This window comes from Motacilla alba, chromosome 6, assembly GCF_015832195.1.
Source record: "Motacilla alba alba isolate MOTALB_02 chromosome 6, Motacilla_alba_V1.0_pri, whole genome shotgun sequence".
Classification (NCBI taxonomy): domain Eukaryota; kingdom Metazoa; phylum Chordata; class Aves; order Passeriformes; family Motacillidae; genus Motacilla; species Motacilla alba.
Window position 1 is genome coordinate 28107489 of NC_052021.1, and position 27422 is coordinate 28134910.

The following is a 27422-nucleotide window of genomic DNA, read 5'->3' on the forward strand; positions in this document are numbered from 1 at the left end:
AGACACAACAGGAAGTTGGAGTGCCTTAGGGATTTTATGTTGCCATGTAAGAGCCATTACTGGAAAAAATAATGCTTTGGCCATACAGATCTCCAAGTCCTCATGGACTTGTGTGCCCAAGGAACCACTCAGGGAACTATTTCACTTGCTGAATAAGCAAGAGACAGAGAAATAAGTGGTCTGAAGCCATCCAACAAGCAGTGACAGACCAGAGAACAGGACCAGCTCCTGCACGCCCCTGTCCCAGGCTTTAACAAGTCACCTCTGCTTCTGGAAATCCCAACAGACAGACACTGGGTTTGTAGGAGTGCTCTGCAGAGGGGCTGCAGCTTGACGTGCTCCAAGTTCGGAGAAGGAAGTGTCTGGCCAGGATAACTGTTCAGCACAATTCTCTGCTGCTAATGAAACACTTTTTGGTGCTGTCTTGTGCACAAGTTACTTCTTATTCAGTCACTTTGCAGTGCACTGAATGGGGAAAGTGTCTCCCCATGGCACTGATCAAACACAGCACCAAATTCTGATTAGTGACCACATATCTAATAATAAAAATGGGCATAAACCCAGATTGTTACCCAAACTACCCACATTTTTGTGGCTCCTTCCTTTCATCTCCACAGAAGATTAAGGACTTAAGCATCCCCAGCATTCCACTGGGCTGCTAAAATCTTCCTAATCCACAAAGCTGTAAACTATATTTGTTTGTTGGCAGAGATTTAGATCCTGATATTTTTGGATATCAGCCAGTGTTCTAACTAAGTCACAGGGCTCATGATGAGTTAAAGGAAGTTAGACTTTTTGTCCTCAAGGATGGCTGACACTGACTCTAAGCTAAGAGATGGTCCAAGAACAAAGTATTGCTCCATTCCAGTCTGGATCTTATGAAACTTGTGCAATTTTGGGCTTTTAGCAAATCCACAAGTATATAATGAAAGGCCTGAAGACAGAAGGGGATTGTGAGAAGCTCAGTCTATGAGCAGGGAGACAGAGATGTGGGAGATTGTTTGAGGAGATGCAGCTGCTTCCTCCCAATGTCTGAGCCCTCTTTCCCTGATTAGTGCTGAGAAATCTTCCCACATTTCTCAGGACCCACATTTCAGTGTTTCAGCTTTCACAAACAACAAACAACTTTAGCAGGAAAGAGCATTTAGGAACTTGCTTCTCTTACCTCCAGCCTGGTTCTGTCTACATCTTTTAGTATTTTATTTCGCCCTCTGTTGGTCACCATGAGTATTTCATATGGAAAAATCTGTTAACAACGTATAAAAAGGGGGAAAAAGAGATATTTATATTTATAGTCTAAAGCAGACAGAACAAAATGTGTGTCATTTACATAAACACACGAATATTTGTTTTCCTTTGCAAATCAAATAAAGGTTGGCGGGTTTTTTTGGGTTCTTTTCCTTATCCTTTTTTTCTCAAAGTTGTATGGAAAACAAACTGATCTGAACAGATCCAGGACTTGTTTAGCACTGAACTATCTCATATTGTAAAGCCACAATTTTTATGCTGTATATGATACATCAGCTGGCTTTGGTCAGGCAGAGTCCTTTCTAGGCAATATATTTCCATCAATGTATAAATTCATTAAAGTAACTGCATTTGTCACTCATTGTCTAACTAATGGTTGCCAGAGTGTGGACAGCCCTAAGGACTGACAGTGAGTGGGCTTTAAAAGCATGGAAGCACATAAAGACAGCAGCATCTCTGAATAAGCAAAATATTAATTAGCGGAGGGCTATTGCATTCAGTAGAATTTATCACATGATTTTCCTTTTTGGATAGTTAAAGAATTCAAACAACTAATAGAAACAGTGCTACTTGGAAAGGATTTCAGAAAATATTAAAATCTGTTTCTGAAATCATCCCTGGCAAATAAAACTCTGTTCTATTTTTTTTTTCCCCTTGGATAGACACTTCCATGCCTGGAATGACTTAGGAGAGCTCATGTTCTGGCTGCCAGAGCATCTCTACAGCCCTTCCCACTGCACATCTCTGTAGGAAAGCAGCATTCCCAGACCCCTCCTCATCCAACCCCTACTCTAGTCAATGAAGTTTTTCTGGAAACTTCAGTGGCAACTGGCTCAGCCTTTACTGTCATTTATGGGTCTTGTCCTAGTTGCCACTGGGAACCCGAGTGAGACCACCAACACTCTCCTGGAGAGAGCTGAGCTAATATTAAATGCTATTAATTACAATATTTCAACATCGGAAGAAGTTTGACTTAATCAACTTTTGTGCAGTACTCAGCAATTAAGTTCATTCCATTGTTAACAATTATCCCAATGAACTTTTCAAAAACAATAAATAACATTCAGGCATCAATGAACACACCACTGATTTTATTGTAAGTAATAATAATTTAAATAACGTGTGCTTACATACCAATTGTGAGATATGATTCTTATGAGATTCTGACATTGTCACAATTGTACAATTAATTCTATACTTGGAATTACATTTTTTATGTTTGATATTGGAAATGGCTACTATAAACAGCATTATAGGAAACTAAAATGTAACTTTTCATATTTAAACAGGCAGAGTTTAAGTCAAGATCTACAGTCATAAGTACATTTTATGTTTAAATATTCACAACAAGGCATGTCTTAGTCTGGGCTGGCAAGATGCACAAATTCTGTCCTTTCTGGAGAGCCATTTGGTAATATCTGGTCATTCTTAGCATTACTAATCTTTACTTTTCATATGTTTAATGCTGACTCTGAATTGGCTTATTTTATTTTAGCAGTTGTAGGTTTGTGCTGGACAATTGACATGAATAAAAACAGTGCCAATTCACACATCCTGAGGGTCTGGCATCACCTTTATAAATAGCAACAGAAAGTGATCTATTATCTCAGGAAATTCCCCATATTTTTTTTAAATTAAAATAACTATTAATAAATAATCATTAAATTTTGTCATTAATAATACTGACAGAATTTGTCACCCAAAATAGCATCCCAAATCGCTGAGTACATCAACAACAGTGGTGACTTTAAGAATTTCTATTGCACTGAAAGAGAAATTATTTGGAATAAAAAGCAATATCTTAGGAGTCCCCACAGTCTTATTTATATCATATATAAAATCACTTGTAACTGCACAGTGCACTGGGGTCTCAGCTTATAAAGCCAGGGTTATTGCCTTGTACAGTTTGCCTGGAGGTGACCCAGAAGCACAAGAAGTAATCTGGTTTGCAAAGTGAGCTCTTCACTTAACTGCAGAAATTCTGATCCTTGTAACTTTGGCAAAATCATGATTTCATGGAAGGTTCACCAGCAATAAAGTTGCAAGATTTAAAACACAGCCCTGTTGAATTCCCTTGATATATTATATTCATTTTTGACTCAGGCATCTCTAGACATAGCTGTAAAAGCATTTTAATTTGTGTCTTAATTAGCAGACATAGTCTCTTTTTCCAATAAATCTCCTGAAGAGTTTCTCATACAGGGAATTCAACACTATGGACAGGTTTCAGGTTAGCAGGGCTGAGAGCTGAGGAACAGATCCAGACAGACATGTAGGTATCTTACTTCCAGTCAAAGATTTCCCATAATCTTTGCAATTAAGACAGTCTCAACAGTGTGTTGTAAGCCCCAATATTCTGCAGCACTTTACAAACTGGACTGATCTGAGACCTTCCCAGTGAGTTTGGCTGGTGCTTTGGCTGGTAAAAGCCTGGCAGAGAACCAGCTGTAGAGCACCTTCCACATCTGTCACTTTGTCCCTAGAAAAGCTTCCTTAACCCTGGGATCACACTTGGGCTGCCCTCAGCCTGCCTGAGCACTAACACCTGCAGAACACTGTCCAGAACAAAGGGAGAGGTTTGGCACATAAGGAGCAGGGACTGAGGTGAGGTAAAAGAAAACAAGAGAACTAAGACATTTCCCATATTTTATCTGCATTTCACGGTAAAACCTTCAAAGTCTTGAAGGAAAGTGAGTAACATCTGCACTTGCCTTTGGCTCCAACATGTTAGGCATAGACACTCCTCTGTCCATTCTCATTCCAGGGACATGACCATCCGGGAGGGACTGCATCGGATACAGGCACACATCAGACACAAAGGTTACACACACAGAGGGTAAAGGCACTCAAGTAGTGGTGAAGACAAAGGTGAATTTGCCCTGAGACTTCCTTCAAGTCTTAATTCTTGGTCTTATTATTTTAATCATTGCCATGGCTACTGTTCACTACTCCTGTGAGGCGGGCAGAGGGATCCTTCAGTCCCCTCAGCCACCACAGCTCCTGTCCCTGCTCAGGCTGGTGACAGCACCCCCTGAGCTGACCAGCAACACTTTCCAGGGAACCTGGGCACCCCAAGAGAGTGGTGGTCCCTCTCCCACCCCAGTGACTAGGTGGAGATCTTCTCTAGTTCTTCCCTAGCATTAATTCAGATCCCACCCAACTGCACAGAAAGCACTCTTACACCTCCGGGCTTTCCTTCTTGTAATTGACTTATCAGCTGAGGGATTTCCTCTTTTTCTTGTCTCTGCAATGGGTAATTTTTACTATGAACACAAACAGGGATGGGATAAAGAGGTAAAGAGGTGCTGTTTTGACACAGGTACTAAATCTAAGGAAATAACATTTGGAGCACAATACATGGACAGCTCTGCTCCCCTCCCATAATCTTATTCTCTTTCCAATCATCATGATTTTGATATGCCATTAACAAAATTATCCAAGTAATTAAACAATTTCTTAAATTGCCATTTCATATTGTGATTGTGCTGAGGAGCCAGGCAGACTCAACCCATTCTGAAAAAAAACCTTGCAGGCAGTAATTGAAGTAAAAAGGTTTCTATTTGCAAGCACACTTCTTTCTGGCTCATCTGGGGTGGCAGCACTGTAGAAAACTACTGATCAGCCATCTTGTCTGGAGAGCAAATTCCAGGGTAAAACTGAGGAGTTCAAAGCTCCTGGTATGAGAGAAAATTTCCTCTGGAAGAGACTTTCTATGTGTCTCTGGGGTCAGTACTAGAGAGGCTGGAAATAAATCCACCCTCATGTGTCCAGAGAAGGCTATTACAGATAACTCAGGAACAGACAGTGGATTTTACAGAGCAAGTCACAGAAGAGGTGTGAGCTGTCTCAGCTCAGCTCTGGGGAGGTGACAAGGAGGAATCCGAGGCTGTGCCTGTTTTTTGTTGATAAGGATCTAAATTGGTGATTATGCTTAAACATGCAGGAAAATCAAAGTTATTGTCTTAAGAAACCCTTCCCTGTAGCAGAAATTCAGAGTTGAACAAGTAGCTGCTTTAGGTTCTGCTGTCAGTTGATTGATGAAAACCCGTACTCTACCTGGAAATCTGAAAAGCAAAAGAGAAATCTCATCAGCTTTAGAGTGTGGAAGGACAGGAATCAGTCACAATCTACCAGAGATTCCTTCTATTTTCTGGTCTACCTGCTTTTTCCAAAATCCCATCTGATTCTCTAAAGCCAGCAACATTTCTAATTTTGGACTTAGTCTGTAGAGTCAAACACTCCAAGAATTGCAGTTCTTTTCATTTACTCCCCAAGTTTTGTAACTTTCATAAATAATATTGTCAATTTTTATTTGGCACTGACTGGTACCACATCCAGCTCAAAGTCATAGTGAATATCACGAGCAGCAATGAGGATTAGAGGGCATTATTTCCCTTTCTTCACTGTGGCACACTGTTGCAGACTGCACCATGGATGGTAATTTTCAGAGAAAAAAAACACAAAACTCACAGAACTCAGTTCATATTCCTGATAATGCACACATTATTTTCTTTCCATTTGATCCAATGCTAAAGTATGAACACGGATCAGTTCCACATAACAGATTTAGCAAAATAAACCCAACATTTTTAACAGGTATTTGAAGTGCTTTGAGTTAATTGAGTTTGCCAGAGAAAATTAAAAGGTACTGAGCAAATACAAAGTAATCACATCCACAGCCTTATTATAAAACAGCAGAAATGATCAAACATCATCACATTTTTACATTTATTACTAACAGACTGTAAAAGGCTCCTCATCCTTACCTCTAACAGCACCACTCACATCCCCATAACTGTTGTACTGACCAAAATCCGTAGAGACCGGCTGCAACAGGAAAAGAGGGACAGAACATAAATTCACACTTCAAGACTTTACAAGAAGGTTCTTACATGGGGAGAAATAAATTGCTTTATTTTTTTTATTTCCCTCTCAATTTTACAACATTTCTTCCTTTGCTTTCTTGCCTTTTTAACAAAGTATTTTGTGGGAGGGGAAAATAGGCTTGGTCTGACTTCAGGTGGTTTTGTAAGAAACATTTATCAAACTGAAAATATAATACAATTGATATGGAAATAAATATCATGGATAATTAAAGCCACCTTTCACTTCTCAAAATCACCATCTTCTTACCCTGTGAAGTCCATTTTTTCCATACCCAGGGAGAGAAGAGGTTTTGGAGGCTGAAGCATGTGCTGTTGAATGAGGAAGGGAAAATATTTTACTGGAAAAATCCCATGGAAACTAAAAAACTAGAGCACTTGAGGAATCACCTAGTACAAAATACACAGTTTAAAGAGCCAAGCATACACACAACTGAGACACACTGACTTAAGAAACTCAGTCCCAAACCCAACACAAACTTCCACACATTCTGTAAGTTACAGACAGCTTTGTCATGCCATGGTGGCAGACCATTAACAAGAGACACTGATTTTTCCAGGATCAAAATCAAGGTGGTCTCCCTTGGATTGAAAATAATGCTCATGGATCATCCATGCCATCTGTTTTGGCATCACCCCTGATTCCAAAAGGGAAGTGATGATGGCACTGATTCTCCCTGCAAAGAGGGATGGACACATCTCAAATAAAGGAGTTCTCCAACCTGTGCTAAGGTTAATTAAAAAAAACATAAGCTCTGAGTTGAGCAGGTAGACTCTGGCCCCATAAAAATTAAAGACAGTGAGTGAGAGCAACAGGAATACTCTCCAAGGCCATCAAGGCAACATACTTATAAAACAGGGAACACAAGGAAATCTTAGTTTGCTTGGCAACTGCTCCAGTGGATGACTCCAGAGAGACTCATCTTGTCTCCTCTTGGCTCAAAGTACAGCTTTCATGTTACAATGGCTAGTAAAATAAAACCGCCAAACCCTTCTCTGGAGATGTGAGAAGGCCACAGCCATACATAAAAATGTGCAATGAGGCAAAGAATCTAAGTCACTAATCTAAGTTCGCTTTTGTGCTTTTGCTTTGGAACAAAACAGACCCAATAAAAATGTCAGCCCAGGTCAAAACACTGGCTGTGTTTGGAATATGCAGCCCCACTGGTCAATTATGCTGAATATCTCTCCCTGGGAGAAGAGACTAAGCAGGGACAGGAACGACTAGTGTAAGCAAAATGTGTTGCTGTAATTTAAATAACCCAGCCTATTAGCATGTGTGAGACATCACAGTCACTGAACACTTCACCCCACTCCATATCTATATTAAAGCAGCTCTTTCCTCAAAATTGCCTGAAAATCCTCAGCCTCGTATTTCTTCTAATTAAAAAAACAACCATGACATTCCTCCCCTCACAAAACCAGGTGATGAATCAGGCCACTCTTTCAGGGCAGATCAGCACATAACGACACATCAAGCAGTTTTCCCAGCTGTCTCTCTTCTGGGACAATACTTGATACGTGTGTTCTACTTGGTGTGTGCATTCAGTGGTGTTTACTACCCGTTGTTCATGATTAGCCTTATTGCCTCCATGAATTACCTGGAGAATCGTAACGACTGGCAGAAAGGGCTGACCTACCGCGACTCTCCTTCTCCATCTCTTCCTTCAATATTAACTGCCCCAGACCAGAGTTGAGCTACAAATGGCAATTAAAAAAAACATATCAATAAAATAAAGCTGACCAAGACAGTGGTAGGATTTGCTTACAGAAAGCAAAGGGACACTTTTTGAATGGTGTTCAGAAACAGCATGAGGACAAGCTTATAACCACCTTCATGAGCTGCTCCTCCTGCAGCTGCCGGCGTCTCTGCAGCTCCTCGTCATCTTCCTCCCTTCCACTTGATCTGCGTCTCATGTCAGCTCCTGCTTCCACAAAACCACAGCATAGAGAGAGCTTTGTGCGTCAGTTCAACTGCAGCTCGAAAATTTCAATGCTAGTTCACAGAACTGGTCAGTTTGATTTGCTGAATAAACAAAGCAGTATTTCCTCACAAAGTCAAAAGACTTTTTCAAAATTTGTTCTTAATAAAACTCACTTGGGTAGCTTGCCCTATGGTTATCAGGCTTGTTATAAACTAAACAAGAACTTAATCTACACACTAGTTTCAAACCAAGCAATGGTCCTGGATACAAAAGTCATGATTGACCCTAATAGAGAAAGGACTAACATTGCTGGTTCTGGAAACACGGGTTTAATAACAGCAGCAACTGGATCACAGCTGAAAACCTAAAGTCTGATTTACATTTACTCTTTTATCTAGACTCAGAGAAGCAAATCTGAATTAACATTTACATAACATTAACATAATCTGAATTAACATCAAATGGAAAATGAAACTACATTAGTCTCCTAAATGAACACTCATATTTGAAATAAACAAGGCATTAGTTTTAGTGTAAAATGAAGTAAACTAATTTGATCTATTGGATAAAGCTAAAATAAATTAAGGCAGAGGTGTTCTACATTTTAGTTCCTTAGTTTTTATTGAATAATTTTTATTTTCTTGAATATTCTTAAGAATTAATCCAGTCTGGATGCCAGGACAATTCCATTAATACATAGGATGTGCTATTGCTGCAAGCATTTAGACAGCAGTTCTATTTTTTTTTCTGCACAGGGCTTTATCTGAATCAGTTATTTACCAACCCTGTGCTGACAAACTCAGTGTTTAAAGTATGCAGACATTTCAAGTATGTAGATGACAGAGCTTCAAGTATGCCGATGTTATTCCTGTGACTCAGGGACTCTACATGTTTGTCAGGTTGCAATCCCAACTACAGGACATTTTCAAAAAGCTGCTGCTGCATGTGCAGCCCCTTCAGTTGATGTCTTGAGCTCTCCCACCTTGTGTCTCCTCTCTCAAAATTTCTGTGCAGATCCTACTGTTATGAAAGCCATACATTCCCTCACAGAGACCTGAGACAAACAACACCTCAGTGCTTCAGACATGACTTCAGGAATGAACCTAGGCTAGATTGCTTATTTTATGCTACAGGGGTCAATAAAAGCATAACAGAGGGAAAAAATACAAAGAAAAAAAAATTAAATTGATGATGCACATGGATTAAAGAAAAGAAAATAAGATATATGTAGTGCTACAACAGAAAAGAAAAATACAAAGTCTGTAGAAACAGTAACTCTGAAAATCAGGAATTATTTAGTCTGTTAATTGTTCCAATTCAGTTGTTGCTTCTTGCCATGAAATTAGTCATGTGGTTGGAAACAATTATGTTTTCTGTGGAATTTTTGCTATTAGCTTAGGACTAAAAGATTAAATAGAATAGCTGAGAGAAGTCGGGATTGTGTGACACACCACACTTTTCAAGCTACTGCACTAGAGTTCAAAAAATTTGCTTACAGGTTAATATCTGTGTGATCAATCCCAAAATCCTTTAGCAAAGCCTCTTCTACTCAGTGCAATTCAACAGTTTTAGATCCAGACACTCAGTGGTCTCACCAGGAGAACTGCACTTTGTGGTGAGCATCTGGAGTGGATACCACCTTTCCTACACGTTTTTGCAACTGCACTGTCCATGTGCCCTGGTCAGCAGTACCTTTGGAGCTGCAGAGATGAATGGTTTGTGTTTCCATACCTAGGGCAGCCAGGGAGGGAGGGCCTGGCCAGTGGTCAGTCTCAATCTTTGGTATCTCGTTGGGTGCTGGTGCATGAGCTGCTGGGAACTTGGAGGACTTGATGATATCCTCGGAGGACTTGCTCTGTGCTGCCAAGGCAGCTGCATCTAGATGGCAATCAGGGAACTTAGCTATGTAATGATCTGGAGCAGCACAAAGTCAGCCTTATTCTGGCAAAATGTTATACTTTACAAGAAGTTAGTTTTCAAAAGCAAACATTTTCATGTTTTGCTTTTCCAACTGCAGTTCGAAGCAAAGCAATGCCTTTTTCTTGCCAATAGATTGGAATCAAAGCTTCCTCTCCTCCCGCAGCCCCACCCCAAAGATAACCCCAAATCAGCTTTGGATTTTACTAGGGTTTCACAGTGTAAGAATGATTATGCAAGAGTGAGAAAATGCAGCCTAACAGTATTTGCCAATATCTCCTAAGGACAGCTGATTATTTATGAAGATGAACTCAGATTTATATACTAACACGTCTTCCCTCTACGGGGAGCAAACTAATAGATCAGAGTAACAGTACAAATCCTAACCCTACTGATGCTAATTATTTCATCTGTGAAAAGCTGCAAAACAAAGAAGAAAAGAAACCTGAAACAAATATGTTTAACTAGGGGATTTTTTTGTGCTGCATGCCCTTGCTTAGAGCATGCAGTAGTAGTAAAAGCAGATATGAACTTATTAATAAATATTAAACTCCATTAAGATCAACTTGGCAGGGCAAGGCACTTCCAAAGCAATGAACCTCACCAAAAAAACAGCTTGGTAGTGGGGCTTCCACTTAAATTCCATTTTAAGCCAAAGCCTCGTAAAAGCATGTGAGGATGTGCATTATGGCTTTCTCTTCTTGACATTAAAAAAAAAAAATCTAATAGGATTCAGTGTACATTAAACCCAACCTTAACTATGTCTGAACTGGAAAATGTTAGCTCAAATCACCTTTGCTTATCTGAGGCTATTGTATCAGAAGCAATGGTTCCAGAATTTTGTTTCCTTTTCTCTCTTTTTTAAATTTTTTTTTTAAACAGAAAGACACCTTTTAACAAAGTGATGCACTGTGTGGCTCCTCCAACATGTTTCAGGTAGTTAAGCAACATCAGTGTTAGATATCACTGGGAATTCTGAGCAGTTGATGATTGGAAAACTCTAAGCATAACTGGAGGGAGCTGGTCAGAGTTTACAAAAGCATGAATTCAAACAGTACTTACGTATTAGAATTGGTGATGTCAGTGGTTAAACATTCACATGTTAATGGGAGGTGAGGAGATACATTAAAACCATAAAAATAAACAGAAACAATGTTAAGACTTTTTTTTTTTTTTCCCAAAATGAGCTTATGGTTTGAAACTTAAAAAAGAAAGAGGGGAAAACCCTGACGTGATAGCAGAGCAGTGTCATCTGCAGTGCTCACTCCTGACTACAGAATGGACTTGTGGGCTCACCCCAGCTCACTGGCTCTCAGCCAACTGTTCATCTAAGCCCTGCAGTGCTGCTGATTTGCTACTTAACTCTAAATACATTTCACTGGATAAAACATCTGCAAGGGGATGAAAAGTCAGAGTCTACAAATAGTGGAGTCATCTGTCTTTCACTGAGGTAAATAAAAACAATCTCCAATGCACAGCATTCTGTTCACAGCAGGAGGGAAGAGTGAACACGCTCCTTTATGATGATTCCTTTATAATGTTCCTTATAAGAGTGAACACGCGTCTTTATATTCAGCCTTCCCCTGTGGGACTAAAGACAGGCAAGGCTATGGGCTTCTGCCATCACTGTCATTTCAGACTTGCAATGACAACACCAACACCAAAAAAGCTCAGAGCACTAACACTGCTGTCAAACTCAGGACTCAAACACCTGGAAAAACAAGTACAGCAAACTACCTGAGCTGCATCATACGGCTGAGAGTCAAATTAGCTCTGTCACTGATAAATCACCTATAATATCTTCACTAATTAAAGATTCTTATATAAAGCCACATTAAAGGTATATTTGGAATTCCATTTTGATAATAATATCTCCATCTTTGCTGCTGAAATAAATTATTGTACAGTATCTGTTTAAAATAAGGATATTTTGTGAAGTCCCTGTCAGAGATCAGTCTGCTGTTAATCCATTTTAACATGACCAGTACCTGTACTCTTAAAATAAAAGCTTAAGAAGAGAAATGCTGGAAGGTATCATAATGCAAACAGCAAAATCTCAGCTAATAGCAATTTTGCCATTAATATCCACACGGCAAGACTAAACCATATAATCCAAATGAAACAACAGGCTTTAAAACATAATCACTTTCCAGGACATGCAACTGCAGCCGCTTCAAGCTTGGACTACTAAATTTTTATGCTTGCAAAGCAAAAACTGAATGTTTTTCACTAACTGTATGCTTTTAAATTCAGTTGACACTCCAGTTTTGAAATAAAAAGGGAAAGGTCATTTACCGTGTTGTTTGTAGATGGGCGGTTTCCTGTAAATGTTGACACCTTGATCTGTGATATTAAGAAACAGAAAAAAGGAAAAGTGAAAACTACTTCAGTTGCACATAAAGATAACTCAACCACTAAAGCAATAGATAGACCGAATCAAGGATGTAGCACAAGAAAAAGCCAGAAAACTATCTCTGGTATCATACAAAACCATATTATTTAAAGAAAAGAAAACATAAGAACAAGTGAAAAGTCAAAGACATGTGGTATGAAGTCCTTTGGAGCTGATTCTGTAACATGTGGATGCATCAACTCATGAACCATCAATTTTAAAGTGGGATAAAAGAGAAGAAATGTAAGCAGGCAAGACATTTCAATGGTGAAGACACAAGCCATTTGGGGAAAACTACCCCAAATAACTTCTGTTGAAAATTGTGCTTCAGTCAGAACAGCTCAATTTTCTTTCCAACTGACTGGCTGGATTGAACAGAGGAGAATGCAGTGAGCCTACAATTCACTTCAAAATCCAGAGAACAAAATAGCCACTTAGGACACTGCTTTGAACAGGCAACAACAGCCACACTTCAGTGAGTCAAAGGCATTCTTTATGCAGTGTTCACTGATATGCTACTAGTTCTCAAACCATAAAGACAGATGTAATTTTTTTACACAAGGCCCACCATATTGCATATCACCTACGTAAATCAGAATAAAAACACTTCTCAGAACTCTAATGCAGTAAAATCTACAGCATGTCTAAATGACACCATATTTTTCCAAATAATAATCTAAGACAGGAACCATTTTGTTCTAAACTACCTTCCCACCCCAGCCAACATTTTGTGTATTCAGCACAGCTACAAATACAAAAGCTAATCCAAAATCAGCACTACAGTGCAAAAATGTGCCAAAATCTTATTAGAAGAGCAAATTGAACTACAGGGAGCTAGAAAATTAACGTCAGAAACTCATTTGCTACTTTATGCTGCCTGAAAAAAGTTTTCAGTTACATTAGAGTGCAAGATGAAAAGGAACACATGTGCTGTATCACAGATCCAATAAAGTGCTATAGGAGGCAACTTTGCCTTTGGCATTAAGGAAAGTTAAACTCAAGAATCTATTGAAACAGAGGCAAATCTTACTCTGCAGAATCCTACATCCTTAAATAAACAGGCAAACTCATTGCACACAAAGGCTGTGGTATTTCATTCCTGTGTGGGATCTGTTATGGCCACTTGACCAGCAAAGAGGTAGGAACGTTTCAAGGGCAGTCATGCAGTCCTTCTGCGCACATGGACACCAGAAAGCTCCAGGGAGGATGGGAGCACAGCTCCTTCCGTGGCTGCACGGCCCCAGCTGGCAAGGAGAGCTCCCACACCATGCTCCAGGGCATTTCTCACAGCTATTCATGCAATTAGGCTTGAGTTTAGGTGAGGCACCGAGAGCCAGGTGAGCTTAAGCGATTAAAAGAGCCGACCTCAGCCAAGCCAGGTCCCCCTGACTGAAAGGGAGTGTGCACAAACTGTTCATCTGCCAGATTTGAGGAGAGGAGGAAGGGCAGTAACCTCTGGCAGTGAGGAGGAACACCAGGCTGAAGGGAATCTGAAAGTAACTGGACAGAACAAGGCTTTCAGCTAGCGCTGAAGCAGCCAGACACATGTCCAAACCCTAGGGACACACAGCTCAGCCCATCAAAATCCAGGACATATGGTCTTCTCAGGTGCTGGAACAACTGTGGAGCTCACTTCAAAATAGAGACTGCTCTCTGTAGAAAGGACATCCTAAGGCACACATATCCCTGTGGATCTGCAGGTCTTCCTGAGGACACCAAGTCATTGCACAGAACAAGAAACAACCTCACCTGCCTTAAAAAGAAAGGGATACTAAACTAGAATTGCTGAGTTCAAGACTGAAACAAGCCACAACAATCTGAATGAACAATATATGTAATGGCTCACTGGTCACCTCTTCTCTGCATGTGAATCAAAACTAACTCCTCTAAAATTAGAGCTATGCTGGTGCTCAGCTGGTGCAACTGGGAGAAAAATCAAGCCCTAGATAGTTCATATACAGCTTACAGGCCATCAACCAACTCTGAAAAATTAAGCCTTCTACAAGGTAACACCTGACCATGGGAATAGGTAAAAATCACAAAAATCATAAAATAAACCCCAACGTTTCTTAAGGCACTACTCCTCTCAGCAAGCCCAGAAGCAGTTCCAAATCCTGAGGGTGCAACCCATGGTAAACGGTGTGAAACGATGGAGACAAGACAGAAGTTACAAAGGCTACATTCTACACTGTGACAGGACAGCGAGACACACACAGTGCCAGCTCCTACCTGGAACATGGAAATGTTTAGGGGCCTGAGCGTAAGTTGGAGTGAGAGGGCGACTGTCAGGCCGATAGGGGACAGGGGAGTTCCGACCGCTGGACGGCTCATTGCCTCCAATGAAAGAATGGAGAAAACAAAATGAGAAGAGGGAGAGCAATCATAATAAAAAAAAAATTAAAAAAAAAAAAAGCAAGCCCAATCAAACCCAAACAAAACTGGTGGAATCAAAATCTCCAGGGAGAAAAGAAGTTGAACCAAAAGTATAAATACAAACAGTAAGGAGAGCTGGTAGTAGCCCTGGTGACTTTTTTTCCCCCCTGATATTCCTGCAGAGACAAAAATTCATGTTCAGGCTGGAGTTGAGGTTTGAGCAGCTCAGACTCATTCTGACAGCATGCAGGCAGGAGCTGTGCGCTCATAGCTGGTGATTAGATGGGCAGGTCAGAAAAGAAAAATGGAAGGTTACTTGGCAATGATTTTTTAGTACAGAGATTGATATTTGGAATTATAAGGCGCAAACACGGAGCTGAGTAGTTGATATGCAAACCCAAAGCAGATAGAAGCAGATGCTGGCAGTTATTACAGTTCACTAAACCAAAAGTGTACAGAAACCAGAAACACAAAAGGCATAACCCTTCCACAAACACTCTTTCACTGGTTTAGGAAAATCCTGGTATGGCAAAATAATTTGTGAGGTGGTGCAGCCCATCTGATGGCTGCATACACCTCGTTCGTGCTGCCCCAAATCTTTGTCAATGCCAAATTTGGTTGTGATGACAATACTTCACCACTGCTAATTTAGCAAAGCTGAATCTAGTACCTAAAAACCTTAGCTCTAGTTTGCACGCACAGTTTGTGCCATTTGTAGGATTACTCTTACTGGGACTACTCGTTTGTCTCCTGACAATGCAGCACAGCAATCCAACGGCCCTGAGAGTTTCTGTGCCTCGTCAGGGTGTGAGGGCTGCTGCACAACCATGATGGTGGACTCCAAGTATCAAGACTTAACAGCCAGATATGTGTTCTATTCATTCACATCTGTGAGTGTGTACCTTGAAAGAATGCAGCTGCCCCTTTTACTGTATTGTTCTTCAAACTAGAGCAAACTCATACAAAAAAAAGAAAACCACCATCCACATGGGTGCTTATTTCACATGGGTGAGGGTGACCCCAGCAGTGAAAAGTAGGGGAATATAAAATCCCTTCTATTTTTAAAGTATACACAGGGGCTTAAAAAACCCTAGAAATGTTGATTAAGAAAGCAGGGAAAAAAGTGGAGGGTGGAGGAGGGAATGACAACAAATACAGAAGGGCTATAAAACACAAGAAAAAATAAATTTCAAGCCTGTTTCCTGTGTCCTGTTAGAGGACCCAAAACCTTAGACTCAGCACACTATTTATCTATTTGGGGTGGAGAAATAGGTGTGGGAGAAGGAAAAAAGCAGCTTTCTTTACAATTTACACAAGAAATCCTCTTTTACTTGAACAGTCATCTACCAATCTAAAAGGCATGAAAGGGGAAAAAAATAAGCTCTTTTACAAACCTTGCTGAAATGGGCCCCAGAGGCTTCATCCAGTATACAAGTTAACCCACTGCATATGAATGTTTTAAAAATTACATGCACAGTTCAGGGGGCTTGGCTATACTAAATTTGTCCAGAAGAATGCATGTACAGAATTCTGTATTTAGGACTTTGACATTTCAGCCCTAAATGACATGATGCTCTCTCAACCACATGCGTTGATGGTGGTTTTCTATTCTGGGTGCAGTGATGCTGAGCTTCTGGCCAGGTAACAGTGAGGGCTAGGTTTGCTAACTCTGCAAAGCAGCATGAATGATTAGTTAAACATTATTGTTTATCTCAATCTATGGCCCTTTACTTAGCAATGCCAATATTGTGTTCTTCTTCTCCACCCTTCGAGATGTTGTAATGGTGAAACACCTCACTTGATTTTACTTGTGTCTCTTGATTCTACTGAGAAATTATGAGTTACTTTTCAGAAAAAACATTGTTTTGTAAGGAAAAAAGCCCATCAATAATAATATGTCTTGAGATACAGTTAGTTGTTTATAGAGAACATGTCTCTCTGCCTTTTTGCTTCCTTTGGCAATTATACTCAATGGAAGGGAAAAAACAAAAGGGACTTATTGACCTGTGAACTTGTCTCAACAGAGGAGACACAAATACATTTTACCTGTTGTGAACTGGCAGACTAAATGTGTGCATGTTCAATTTGCAATGCTTTTATCAGCAACACTACAAATACAGGGAAGAAACCCTTCTTGGACCCCTTTCCACCTCTAGACACAACTAAGTGTGCTCACACACATAAACCTATGCTGGCTGGTCTTGCATCAGGGGCACAGATAATTTGTCCAGAGAGAACTGGACATGTATAATGCACCCGATATCAGGCAGACAATTACTGTGGCATCATCCTGCACATGATGCTTCACAGATGCCTCTGTTGGCTTCTATTTCCTGACTCCTGCTAGTAGTTACAAATAACTCCCCTTTACGCTCCCTAGGATGGCAGCATCATTGCCTCCAATCTGTTCAAGAAGGAATGGTACATCCACTTATATTCCCATTAGGCCATCCCTGAGGAGCCCACTCTCATAACAAGGCTTAAGTGCTTGGGATGCAGCTGCAAAACCACCCACAATTTATGGAAGCAGTGCCAACATCTGCAGAATGTGCACATGCACAGAGGAAAGCAGAGCTCCTGGCTGCCTGCACCTGTCTCCCAGGGCCTCATGGCCAGCCTGCTTGCAGCTTTACATAAAAACCCATTAAATCTGGGTTCCTTGCCTGCACAGAAATGGCTCCCTTACTGTTGCAGATATGCTGTAACTACTCTTAACTCCCCAAAGCAACAAGAGCATTCCAGTTCACCAACACTGAAGACGTAATTCTCGCACTCTTGTCATGAAGTTGAATATGTCTGTGTGTAGGTGGAGGGGATGTTAAGAGATAATGGAACAAGCTTAATGTAAAAATCAATCACTAGAGCACAGCAAAAGGGAAATTCAGAGGTTTTTTGACATTCGTTCTCTTTGCTCCATCAGGTAGTTGTTTTCTATAGCTGAATTTGTTAGGCAAGCTGCCCTGACAGCCAGGAATAGAATTGCTTGCCCACACACAGCCCAGTGTAATGCAGGTCCCTGCTGCCTTCTGAAGTGCTCACCACTGGGCTCACTGTGGGGTTCACAAGCTCAGCTCACAGAATCAGGCCAAAAAACCCATATGCAACCAACACTGAGCCTTCTGTCAACTTGCAACCAACACTGAGCCTTCTGCCAGGTTCCAATCTAGTTGCTCTGCTTCTGAGTAGACAAAGGAAAACAAGCTCAAAAGTACCTGAAACCCTTGCTCCTGTTCAGGTTTTGCCAAACTATCATACATCTTCTTGCCCAGATGTGTAGCCTTTATTTCACACACAAACCTGAAAATCATTGAAAAGCCAATACACAACTGTCTTCCAGAGCAGAACTTTCACCTGCATCCACAAAACCCTGGAAATATTTACCAGGTACAGAAAGCATTTGATTTCAGAGACCTGCCTCAGGGAAGGAGAAAATGGAACCTGTGAAAACCAAGGTCCAAATTCTCTATGAAGGTGGGGAGACTCTTCATGGGAAGGTCTGTGAGCAAAGGAATGCACATTACTTTGGATCCCTTTTACATGGAAATCTTATGGGGGCTTTGCAATATTCTTGAATGCCTCTGAAAAATTCTAGGCATGCAAGATGAAATCCTGGCTCTCAATGCGGGTTTTGTCTCTGATTTCAGAAGGGTCAGGGTCTCTTTCATTCGTGGACTTGTTTTGATTCTTTCATAGCAAAGACAGTACTTTATTGAGACAAGACCAAATTCAATGGAGAGTCCAAATTAGAGTAAATGAACTCTAAGCTGATGCATATTACACACTCTTCCAGCTTTTTTATCATATATGTTACATCAACAAACTCTTACTCTAAGGGGTGTTTAGCCCCTTTCATTACTCCAATTTCTTTACTTTTGGCTGTGTTTATGAGGTTTAATCATTATGCTTCTTTAAGCCTTATGTTGTATGAAAACACACTGAAACTGGTCTAAATGTCTCCTTTTCTGGCCTGATTATACAAAATAACACAGGTCTATTGCGTCATATGACACTTCAGTTATCATTATGCTGCTGGGAAATCATGCCCCTTTACCAAAGCAGTGGAGACATGATCTGTATTTTCTGACTCCCAAAGGGAAAAACCCCAAAAGTTATTGTTTTGTGAAATGTTTTTTACAAACCAACATCAAGGTCATCGTCTTGCTAAAAGTACAAGTGAGAAAGGCTGAGCCACTAAAAAGATCACATGGTGCCTCTTCTGTCACAGTGAGATGAATTTGAGCTTGCTGGAGCTTGGCTGAGTTATGACACATAAATGCTGTCCAGGCCTTCACAAAATTGAGGATTCCTACAACATCTTTCAGGACATACCTGATAAAAACCATACTCCCCCACCTCTGTCTACAGCACTTGCAATCCCACTTGGCCTTTCATAACAATAGCTGAGAAAGATACCTGGCTGACATGCCAAGGTGATTCTTTGCAATCTGAAAACAATAAGCATGGACTTCCAATAGTTCTTATCATTTATCTGTTGAAGAAGCTATTTTCTCAACAGAAAAAGAATGAAAATGCCACCTGAAAGAGTGTGAGCATTAATTTGGATTTATAGCAAAGAAATGTTGAAATTGCAAGGACTATGAATAAACTGCATGCTGAAATGAGCAGTATAGCTATTTTTAAGGGTCCCAATCTTTTAAAGTGAGATTTTTTTAAAAAATAGAGACATAGTAGAAAAGCGGACAGCACAGATTATCAAAAATCATCTTAAAAAAGGCAAGAGTAAAATTAGTGGTGGTGATCTGAATGCTTAAAGAGCTGTGATGTTGAGATCTATTAGCATTTCTTGAAACTTCATGGCAACAACTCTCTTGCAACTGCTTTTGATTATTTACAGTTTATTAATATCTATATTAATCAATGGTGCCAGATTGGAATCTATGTTCAATTTACTCAGCTTTGTTTTTTTGAGCTCTTGCAGGTGATATAAACTATGACCTTCTCCCCCCAAACAGAAGAGATGGCGCAGCCAAGTGCTCCAATAGAACTCAGAATAAAACCACGTTCACAAAAAGCAAGAAACAAAACTAAAAGCTTACTGAGCTGAATGAGTCCCTTGAAGGGACACCGTGAAAGAAGAATCCTCCTCCAAATCAAACCATGGAAAGTAAAAGATTGAAAAAAAGACCAGATCCTCAAATAACGTAAATCCTTGCGGTGCTACTGCCTTCAGCAGAGCCTGCTGATTTGCACTAGTTGAGGAGAGGTCTAGAGATTTAAATTTTACTTTGTTGGGCCCTAATTATTGCCAAGGTGAATAACAAAGATTAAGTTATTTTTTGCCATTGATCTTTATATAATCTCTTTTTTTTTTTTTCTTCATAGTTTTGATCACCTGACTCTCATTCAGGCAATGCTGTAATCAAATTTTCACTGCATGTTTCAAGAACGGAGCAGTAATAATTAAATTTGATAAACTAACTGCTGAAGGGATGGTTGTGTACTGCTTTAGAAAGAAGCTAAATTCGGCACATACAGGTTCTCAGTAATAAATGACAATGCTTTTCTGTGTATTTCTACCAGGTAAAAGCTTGGTGACTCTTCAACTAGGGCCCTTAGAAATGACATATTTCCTCCAAAAAAAGGACATTATGTCTATTCTAAACGTAGTTCTGAGTGCAACAGCACATTTCGAGGCATGCTCAGCTACACAGCCATGGGCAACCTCCCAGAGACACGCCTTCACAGCTCTGCCAGAGCGCTAACAGATCTCCAGCCTGGAGGGTACTCCCTGGAGAGAGGCCTGGCTCCTTACCTTTGACATGGGGGATGAAGTGGTGTCGGAATGGGGAGTTGGGGCGGGAGTCATGGAGCGCGGGGCCGCTGGAGCGCGGGGGTGCCACGCGCCGCGCGCCCAGAGCCAGCAGCTCTGCGGCGGCGGGGAGGCGGGGGCAGGACAGAACGGAGACAAAGAAAAGCAATAAGAGACAGGCAGGGAAGGAGGCTTCGAAGGAAGCAGAAAAAAAAAGGCATTGAACGATTAGGATTCTGGAAAGAAGGAAGGAGAAAAAAACAACAACACGGTTAAAGACGCACCAAAGGGCCCGTAAATGTTAAGACAAAATTACAGGAAGTGTTAGAAGAGAGGCTTAGGCTTGAACTGCATTGCTAATTTAGCATAACATCATTGGCTTAATGAGCTTCTGAGCAATGCCTTGTTACCAGAAAGCAGCCTGCTACCAGCATGCAAACATCACAAGTATTGATGCTCAATTAGTTAGGAAAGAAGCTGGTTTGAAAAGTCCCTGACCAAAAAATGTCAGTTAAGAGGCATGCAAGCTGTTTTCTATTGTTTTAAGACATTCCAAAAATGCTGCCAACATCAGCTAGGGCACCAGGGGAGGAAAAGGCTGCAAACTTTTTCAGAACTTGTAGCACTTGATTTTTGAAGAACCTTATCCTGACAACGTCAGTACAGCAGTTCACTTCTCTCTCAAGGGTTAGCTGGGAGCAAAAGAGAAGTGATCTGGGGCCGCTGGGTTTATTCAGAGAGAAATTATTCTTGCAAAATAACGTGGTGAAAAGAAATGCTGTTAGGAGGGAAAAAACACCTAAGTTTGTGCTAATATTCAATAAATAATTACTGTAGGAAAATTATTACAGTAGCTTTAACAACTACCCCAAAACAGGGTAGGAAACATCAAATGACAAATTATACAGAATTACTTCTGTGTCATATGAAGATCAGTAACAGGTGAGCCCAAGATGAGATCATCTGAACAAAGATAAGTTTGAACAAATATCTCTCCAGAAAATCCTTCAGGCTGTGGACTTTGGAAGATTTTACACTAGCTCACAAGTCTGGCTTGAGCCCATCTGCCCATCACAAGAGTTACATAAGCAGAGATCCCTTCTGGGGAAGGTCTTTGAACACAGACAGTAAAACCCAATCACAGTCAAGTCCAGAATAGGGCCTGGATTTGTTCATATCCCTGAGACAACAGATAAAAATGGAAAAATCCCCTCAAACATGGAGAACCAAGGGACAGAAGTTTGCAGCTTTTTCACATTTTCAAGTCTCTTTCAGTTTCAGTTGTAACGTCATCTTAAAACACAGTCATGTTGTCAGCACTAAGTATCAGACACAATTTGCTTCTGTCCCACCTCCCTTGGGTCCCTTAAATAAGGCATTCACTGACAGACACAATTGGCTGCTTTCAGCCCACCCCACTAGGAAATGGCTACAGCATTCAAGTTTCACAGTGGTGGCTCTATTATAAATCTTTAATTTTAAAAATGCAGCTCCTATTGCATATGGGCTTTTGGCATCCCAACTGTTCAGCTGTAATCACCAAGGAAGATGAAACCATGCAATTGTATCAATTAATTTAAAAACAGATCACAAAGACTTAATTCATTACCATACAGAATAAAATCAGTCTTGAAAAGTCTTCAATGAGTAGCATTTAGCCATACATTTTTATGCATTTTGGGTGTGGATGAATAGTTCATTTTCATATCTTGCTTTTAGATACACAACCAGTAATTTTGAAGGCACTGGGAACCTGAATGACCTGTCCATTTTCTATACTGTACATAGGACTTGTACTTCACTGCTACACCAGAAAGTAAAGTATGTTTTCAAGTGCTCCCAGGCAATTGCCTACAGCTTTAATTAAAAAGATACCTTCTGAGTCCATGTCTTAAAAAATGACAAGCAATTTGGAACATATGGATGTTTTGCTTCTGAATATGAGATTCTATGGCTGCACCAAACTTTAAAGGAATTTTTTTTACAAGGCAGTAAACCTAAATTACTAACTTCTGTACAGTCAAGACATAATTTTTTGTTTCCAACATGCAATACTTCTCCCAAACTCCAGAATGAACTTCGAAATTCACTGCTACGAATTTTTGCTTGCTTTCAGAAACATACAAATATTTTTAAAAGAATTGATTTGAAACAAAACTAGAAGATGCATATTTATGATGCAAGAAACAGTCAGCCTATGTCAATCCAGAAAAAAAAAAAAACAGGTAGAAAATGAGAGATTCAAATATACAACAATTTTTCAATCCTAAACTTCCACTTCTAAGAGAAAGAAGTGTTTCTCTGCACCACTGAGTGGCATAATAAAGAAACAATATTTTTGCATGGATTTGTAATGCAGCTGGCCTTACCGGGTCTGTGGAAGTGCTGGGGGGAACGTGACATGGTGGGGGTGTAGCTGTGCCGGCTGTACACGGGAGAGTTAATGGAGCCCTGGCTGGTAGACCTGTGAATCATGCGGTCCCGAACGTCCTGGTAGCCCTGCAGGACAGAGGCAGCCACTGGTAAATGTAAATGCACAGAACACATTTTTAGCAGCACTTTAGTTCCATGGATCTGAAGGCATCAGCAGAAGCGACTGAAATAGCAACATCCCTTAAGCTTTCAACCTACTTCATTAGCTCTGCTCTCCAAGGATCTGCTCCAACCCATTTTTATAGTCAGAATTCAGTCGTGGAAGGTTCCAACTCCACCTGTAATTTTTATTAAACTCTATAATAATCCTAGATTTGCCCATATTCCCTGACTCTATAAGGGAAGCTGCATCCAGAGCATGTGTGTCCTGCAGTGTCCTGCCCAAGGCACACCAGCTGGCCATCAGCAAGATAACTTGGAGACCAGCAAGAATTCAATAGCTGTAGCACAGAGCTCTCTGTGGCTAAACTGACCATGTGTCATCAGCTATATCAGCAGGTATTTATTGCCAAATCAGATTCCCCATGCATTTGAAAACATGACACTTTGTACAGCAAAATTCAGTTTACTTGGTTTCCTTGGGGTAAAAAAAAGCCAATAAAAGAAACAAACAAAAAAAACTCAGAACAAACAACACCCTCACCCCCCCCCCTCCATGAAGCAAACTAAACCAGGACAAAAGGGAAAGGACTGATTAATGCATGAAGATTTACAAGAAATTTTACAGTCCCTTAATTTTTAACTAGTAGCAATAAGTGCAGCTTTTATGTTGCAAATAAGCAACAGGGTAAAGCAATGATAATGATTCTGCAAGGGCATTTATTGTATCCTGAAAAATGACTTCCCAACTGTTCCATATTATTGTGATGTTCAAACTAACTCCTCTGGCAAAGCAAAACCAAACCAGACCATACTTATGTTTTCTTCAAGACAAAATTGCAAATGTTTCAGTAGGAAACATGGGTGATTTTCTGGATGCTTAGAGCAGCATTTTATCTGCTGTAAATCCTGCAGCTCTCGAGACCTGAATCTGCCTGTGCTGCAAGGAACAGGAATGTACCAAAAGTGACACCTGCTGGACAAAGGGCTCTGCTCTACAGACAGCAAGTGGGAGGAGTGGCAGCTCCACTTCTTGTACAGTAAGAGCTTCAAGTTTCCTTCTTAGAAATAATTTCTGTTAAGTTTCTACATTGAGAAAACTTGTCTGTGTGGCAAAGAGAAGTAGATCTGGCTGACAACAAACCCAACGCCTGCACTGGCTTGAGGGAATAATTCTAATCACAGTAGGACACTGCCCCCAAAGGTTCCACCAAACTTACTTCTGCAGAAGGGGTGGGTGATAAAGTCCTTGGAGACTGCAAAGACATAAAAAATAAGGTTATGAAATATCATTGCATATGCTGGGCCAGAAAATGGTAATCTAAACATTGCTGCAGGTACTCTGACATATGACAGTGTAAAGTGGCAATGCAGAAATTACTGAGACCATTCCAGCACTGGAACCTGCTTTTTTCACATGGCTCAGCAACTTGTCCATAAATCACTGACGTTTAATGTTTCTGGGAAAATCTTTTTAAGCGTGATTAATTCAGTGAAGTACCATGCAAGATCATCTTAGCCATCTAATCATTGCGGTAATTAAAACATAGCTGTAAAGATCAAAATCAGAAAGAGTTATTAATTTAACAACCATGCCTGTCATGAAGAAATCTTTAAAATGGAAATCAAAAGTAAATAAACTTAACTCAGAGCTTTGCATGGAAAATCAAAATACAGAATATCTTTCAGGATGAAGCATGTTTTCCCTCCAACGCACACACTCTGGCAAAAATGTGCTTCTCCCCAGGGCCTTACATTTCATACCCATGCAAAGGAGCACGTAGTTGTCATCAACATTTCTTTGATATGACCTCCTTTAAATCTTTGTGTTGCTCCATGCTTACGTAAGGAGAACAGACAGGAATTACAAGCATGTGTATTGAAAGAACTGCTCAAAGGCCAGTGGGCAGAAATATGCACAATATTATGAAAAGTTTCTGTAACACATAGGGAGACTGAGGAAAGAAATACCTTTAGAAGAAACATATGATTATGTATATGCTGATGGTACAAACAAGAATAAAGGCTATGTGTAATTACCAGTTAGGTGCTCTTCAACCACCAGGCAATTTGAAGCTGGGAGATCAGGATTTAATTATTTCCTTTGTGCACAAAACTTCAATATTATTTGTTGTAGTAAACTGGGCAAGAGATGATGCTTTTAAATAAGACCACAATTATAGAATGCTATAGCTATTAAGATAATATCTCAGAAGCAAAACTGCTGATTCTGGTCCAACTACTACACTAATGTGCAACAGCAATAGTGTAAAATGTATGCAGAGTTTCTGGTAATAAATATTCAGCTGGTAGATATCCATAAATTTTGGATTGAGAGACCATTCACTCTCATGGAGCTGGTGACACTGGGAATGCTAAGTATCCAAACAAAGGAGCAAAAATTTTTATTGGATACAGGACATCTCCTTTTCAGCAAGTCTCCATAAAGCTGTTAAAAATTGCTTTTGCTACTTTCCACCAAAGCAGTGAAAGTCTTTTACATTCATATTTTCCTAATTCCTATCATCTAACAGCAGCAGCTCTAAAAACCTTGCTCCACACAGTGCTTTGGAACAACATTCTCTACAAAAACTGAGAGCTAACCTAAAACTTTCAAAAATGAATGAAAAAAGCGTGTGTTGTGAGGTGCATTCCCACATTTTTCTATCAGCAATTCATGTGTTTGCTCTAAATAAATGAATTTCTATCATCTGCTGGGGTTACCTGGATGCTGAGGTAATGGCTACAGTAAAATGTAGTCACAGGAATCTAAGGCTGGGAAGGCAGCCCATAAAGTAGCATGCTGAATCCAGGTATTTTTCTTTTCATGTATTTTTACTCCATCACTAGCTGACATTGTCCGTGGCTTTTTGGGAAATGGAAGCTCACTCTGCAGCCAAGTTAGTGTTTCATCGTGCACAGGTGAACTGGCAGATCTCAAACTCAGAGGCTGCTAAGGAATGTTTGCTTCTCCGGGTCTTCCAAAACCTGGTCTATCACAGAAGGCCACACTATTGTCAGTTTGAAACACACTGTGCAGGTGAGTGAGAAAAGCAGCTCCACCCCAGAATAGCAAGCCAGTGGAAACACAGTGAGGACTCCAGAAGAGGAAGGGGAAGGGGAAGGGGAAAGGGAAGAGAAAGAGGGCTTGTTCTGACCAAATGTATATAAAAATTTCTACTGCAACAGGCTCAATTCTCTATTGCTTTGAGATCTGAGAGTCTCCTCTAATACCTGAAGTCAGGTAATTTTGCCATCTGGGAAATTTCTGCTAACTTTTACAGGTGTCATTCTGCATGTCACACTGATGCCATTTTAGCTGTCTTTCAACTGAACTACCAGGTGGGATCCCCGCTCCACTTGGAAGCATCTATCATGTTAGAAAAAATCCTTTTATCATTTCATGTCTGCTCGTTTAGTGAAAGGTGTTTCAGATCATTTAGTGCTTTCAACAAACAGAATACTTGAAGTAAAGGACAGAGAGGTGAAATGCTGGTTCTCAATATATACCAAACAAAAGCTGGAGCTGAGAAAATATGGTTTCAGTGCTCAACAGGTTGCTGCTTGCAAGGCAGAAGTGGCAGGTCCCGAAGAACCTGAACACTTGGCAGTTTCTGGGAACCTTCTCCCGGCTAGCAGACCATTAATTTCCCATCTGGTTTGCGTTTCCACGGGCGATGACAGGCGGAGCCAGCCCGCGCTCCCCGCGAGAGGGCGCCGGGACAGGCGGGATGGGCGAGCGAGGGAGCGCGGCAGGGAGCCCGGCCTGCTCTGCTCTGCCCTGCCCTGCCCGGCCCGGCCCTGCTCTGCCCGGCCTGCTCTGCCCGGCCCGGCCCAGCCCTGCCCGGCCCTGCCTTGCCCGGCCTGCTCTGCCCGGCCTGCTCTGCCCGGCCCGGCCCAGCCCTGCCCGGCCCTGCCTTGCCCGGCCCTGCTCTGCCCGGCCCAGCCCTGCCCTGCCCTGCCCGGCCCTGCTCTGCCCTGCCCTGCCCTGCCCTGCCCTGCCCTGACCGGCCCGGCCCTGCTCTGCTCTGCTCTGCCCTGCCCTGCTCTGCCCTGCCCTGCTCTGCCCGGCCCGGCCCTGCCCTGCTCTGCCCGGCCTGCTCTGCCCTGCCCTGCTCTGCCCGGCCCTGCTGTGCCCTGCCCTGCTCTGCCCTGCCCTGCTGTGCCCTGCTGTGCCCTGCTGTGCCCTGCCCTGCTCTGCCCGGCCCTGCCCCGGCCTTCCCGGCCCGGCCCTGCCCTTCCCGGCCCTGCCCCGCCGGGAACGCAGCCTTTGCTCACTGCCACGAGGTTTTCTCACTTTCTGTGGCTAAAATGTATCATTTTCTTGCAGGCTATTCCCTACAATGAAGCGTTATGTCCACCTCTGGATTAACTTTTGTTAA

General features: G+C 41.2%; 1 protein-coding gene across 18 annotated transcripts in view; it reads right to left on the reverse strand.

The window, feature by feature from the left end:
• The window catches only part of ABLIM1 (actin binding LIM protein 1), a 187605-nt gene that overhangs the window by 2866 nt on the left and 157317 nt on the right, over nt 1-27422 (reverse strand). For 6 of the 18 annotated variants that reach the window (XM_038140682.1, XM_038140698.1, XM_038140694.1 and 3 more), the window contains 12 exons: nt 24261-24296; nt 22878-23007; nt 14595-14699; nt 12269-12316; nt 9788-9934; nt 7965-8056; nt 7733-7829; nt 6382-6443; nt 6015-6075; nt 5305-5312; nt 3960-4034; nt 1166-1246 (listed from right to left, as the gene is read on the reverse strand). In XM_038140682.1, the coding sequence (XP_037996610.1) occupies nt 1166-1246; nt 3960-4034; nt 5305-5312; nt 6015-6075; nt 6382-6443; nt 7733-7829; nt 7965-8056; nt 9788-9934; nt 12269-12316; nt 14595-14699; nt 22878-23007; nt 24261-24296 (942 nt within the window). The remainder of the gene's footprint in view (nt 1-1165; nt 1247-3959; nt 4035-5304; nt 5313-6014; nt 6076-6381; nt 6444-7732; nt 7830-7964; nt 8057-9787; nt 9935-12268; nt 12317-14594; nt 14700-22877; nt 23008-24260; nt 24297-27422) is intronic. The other 12 variants (XM_038140683.1, XM_038140688.1, XM_038140689.1 and 9 more) reach the window with 7 other exon arrangements.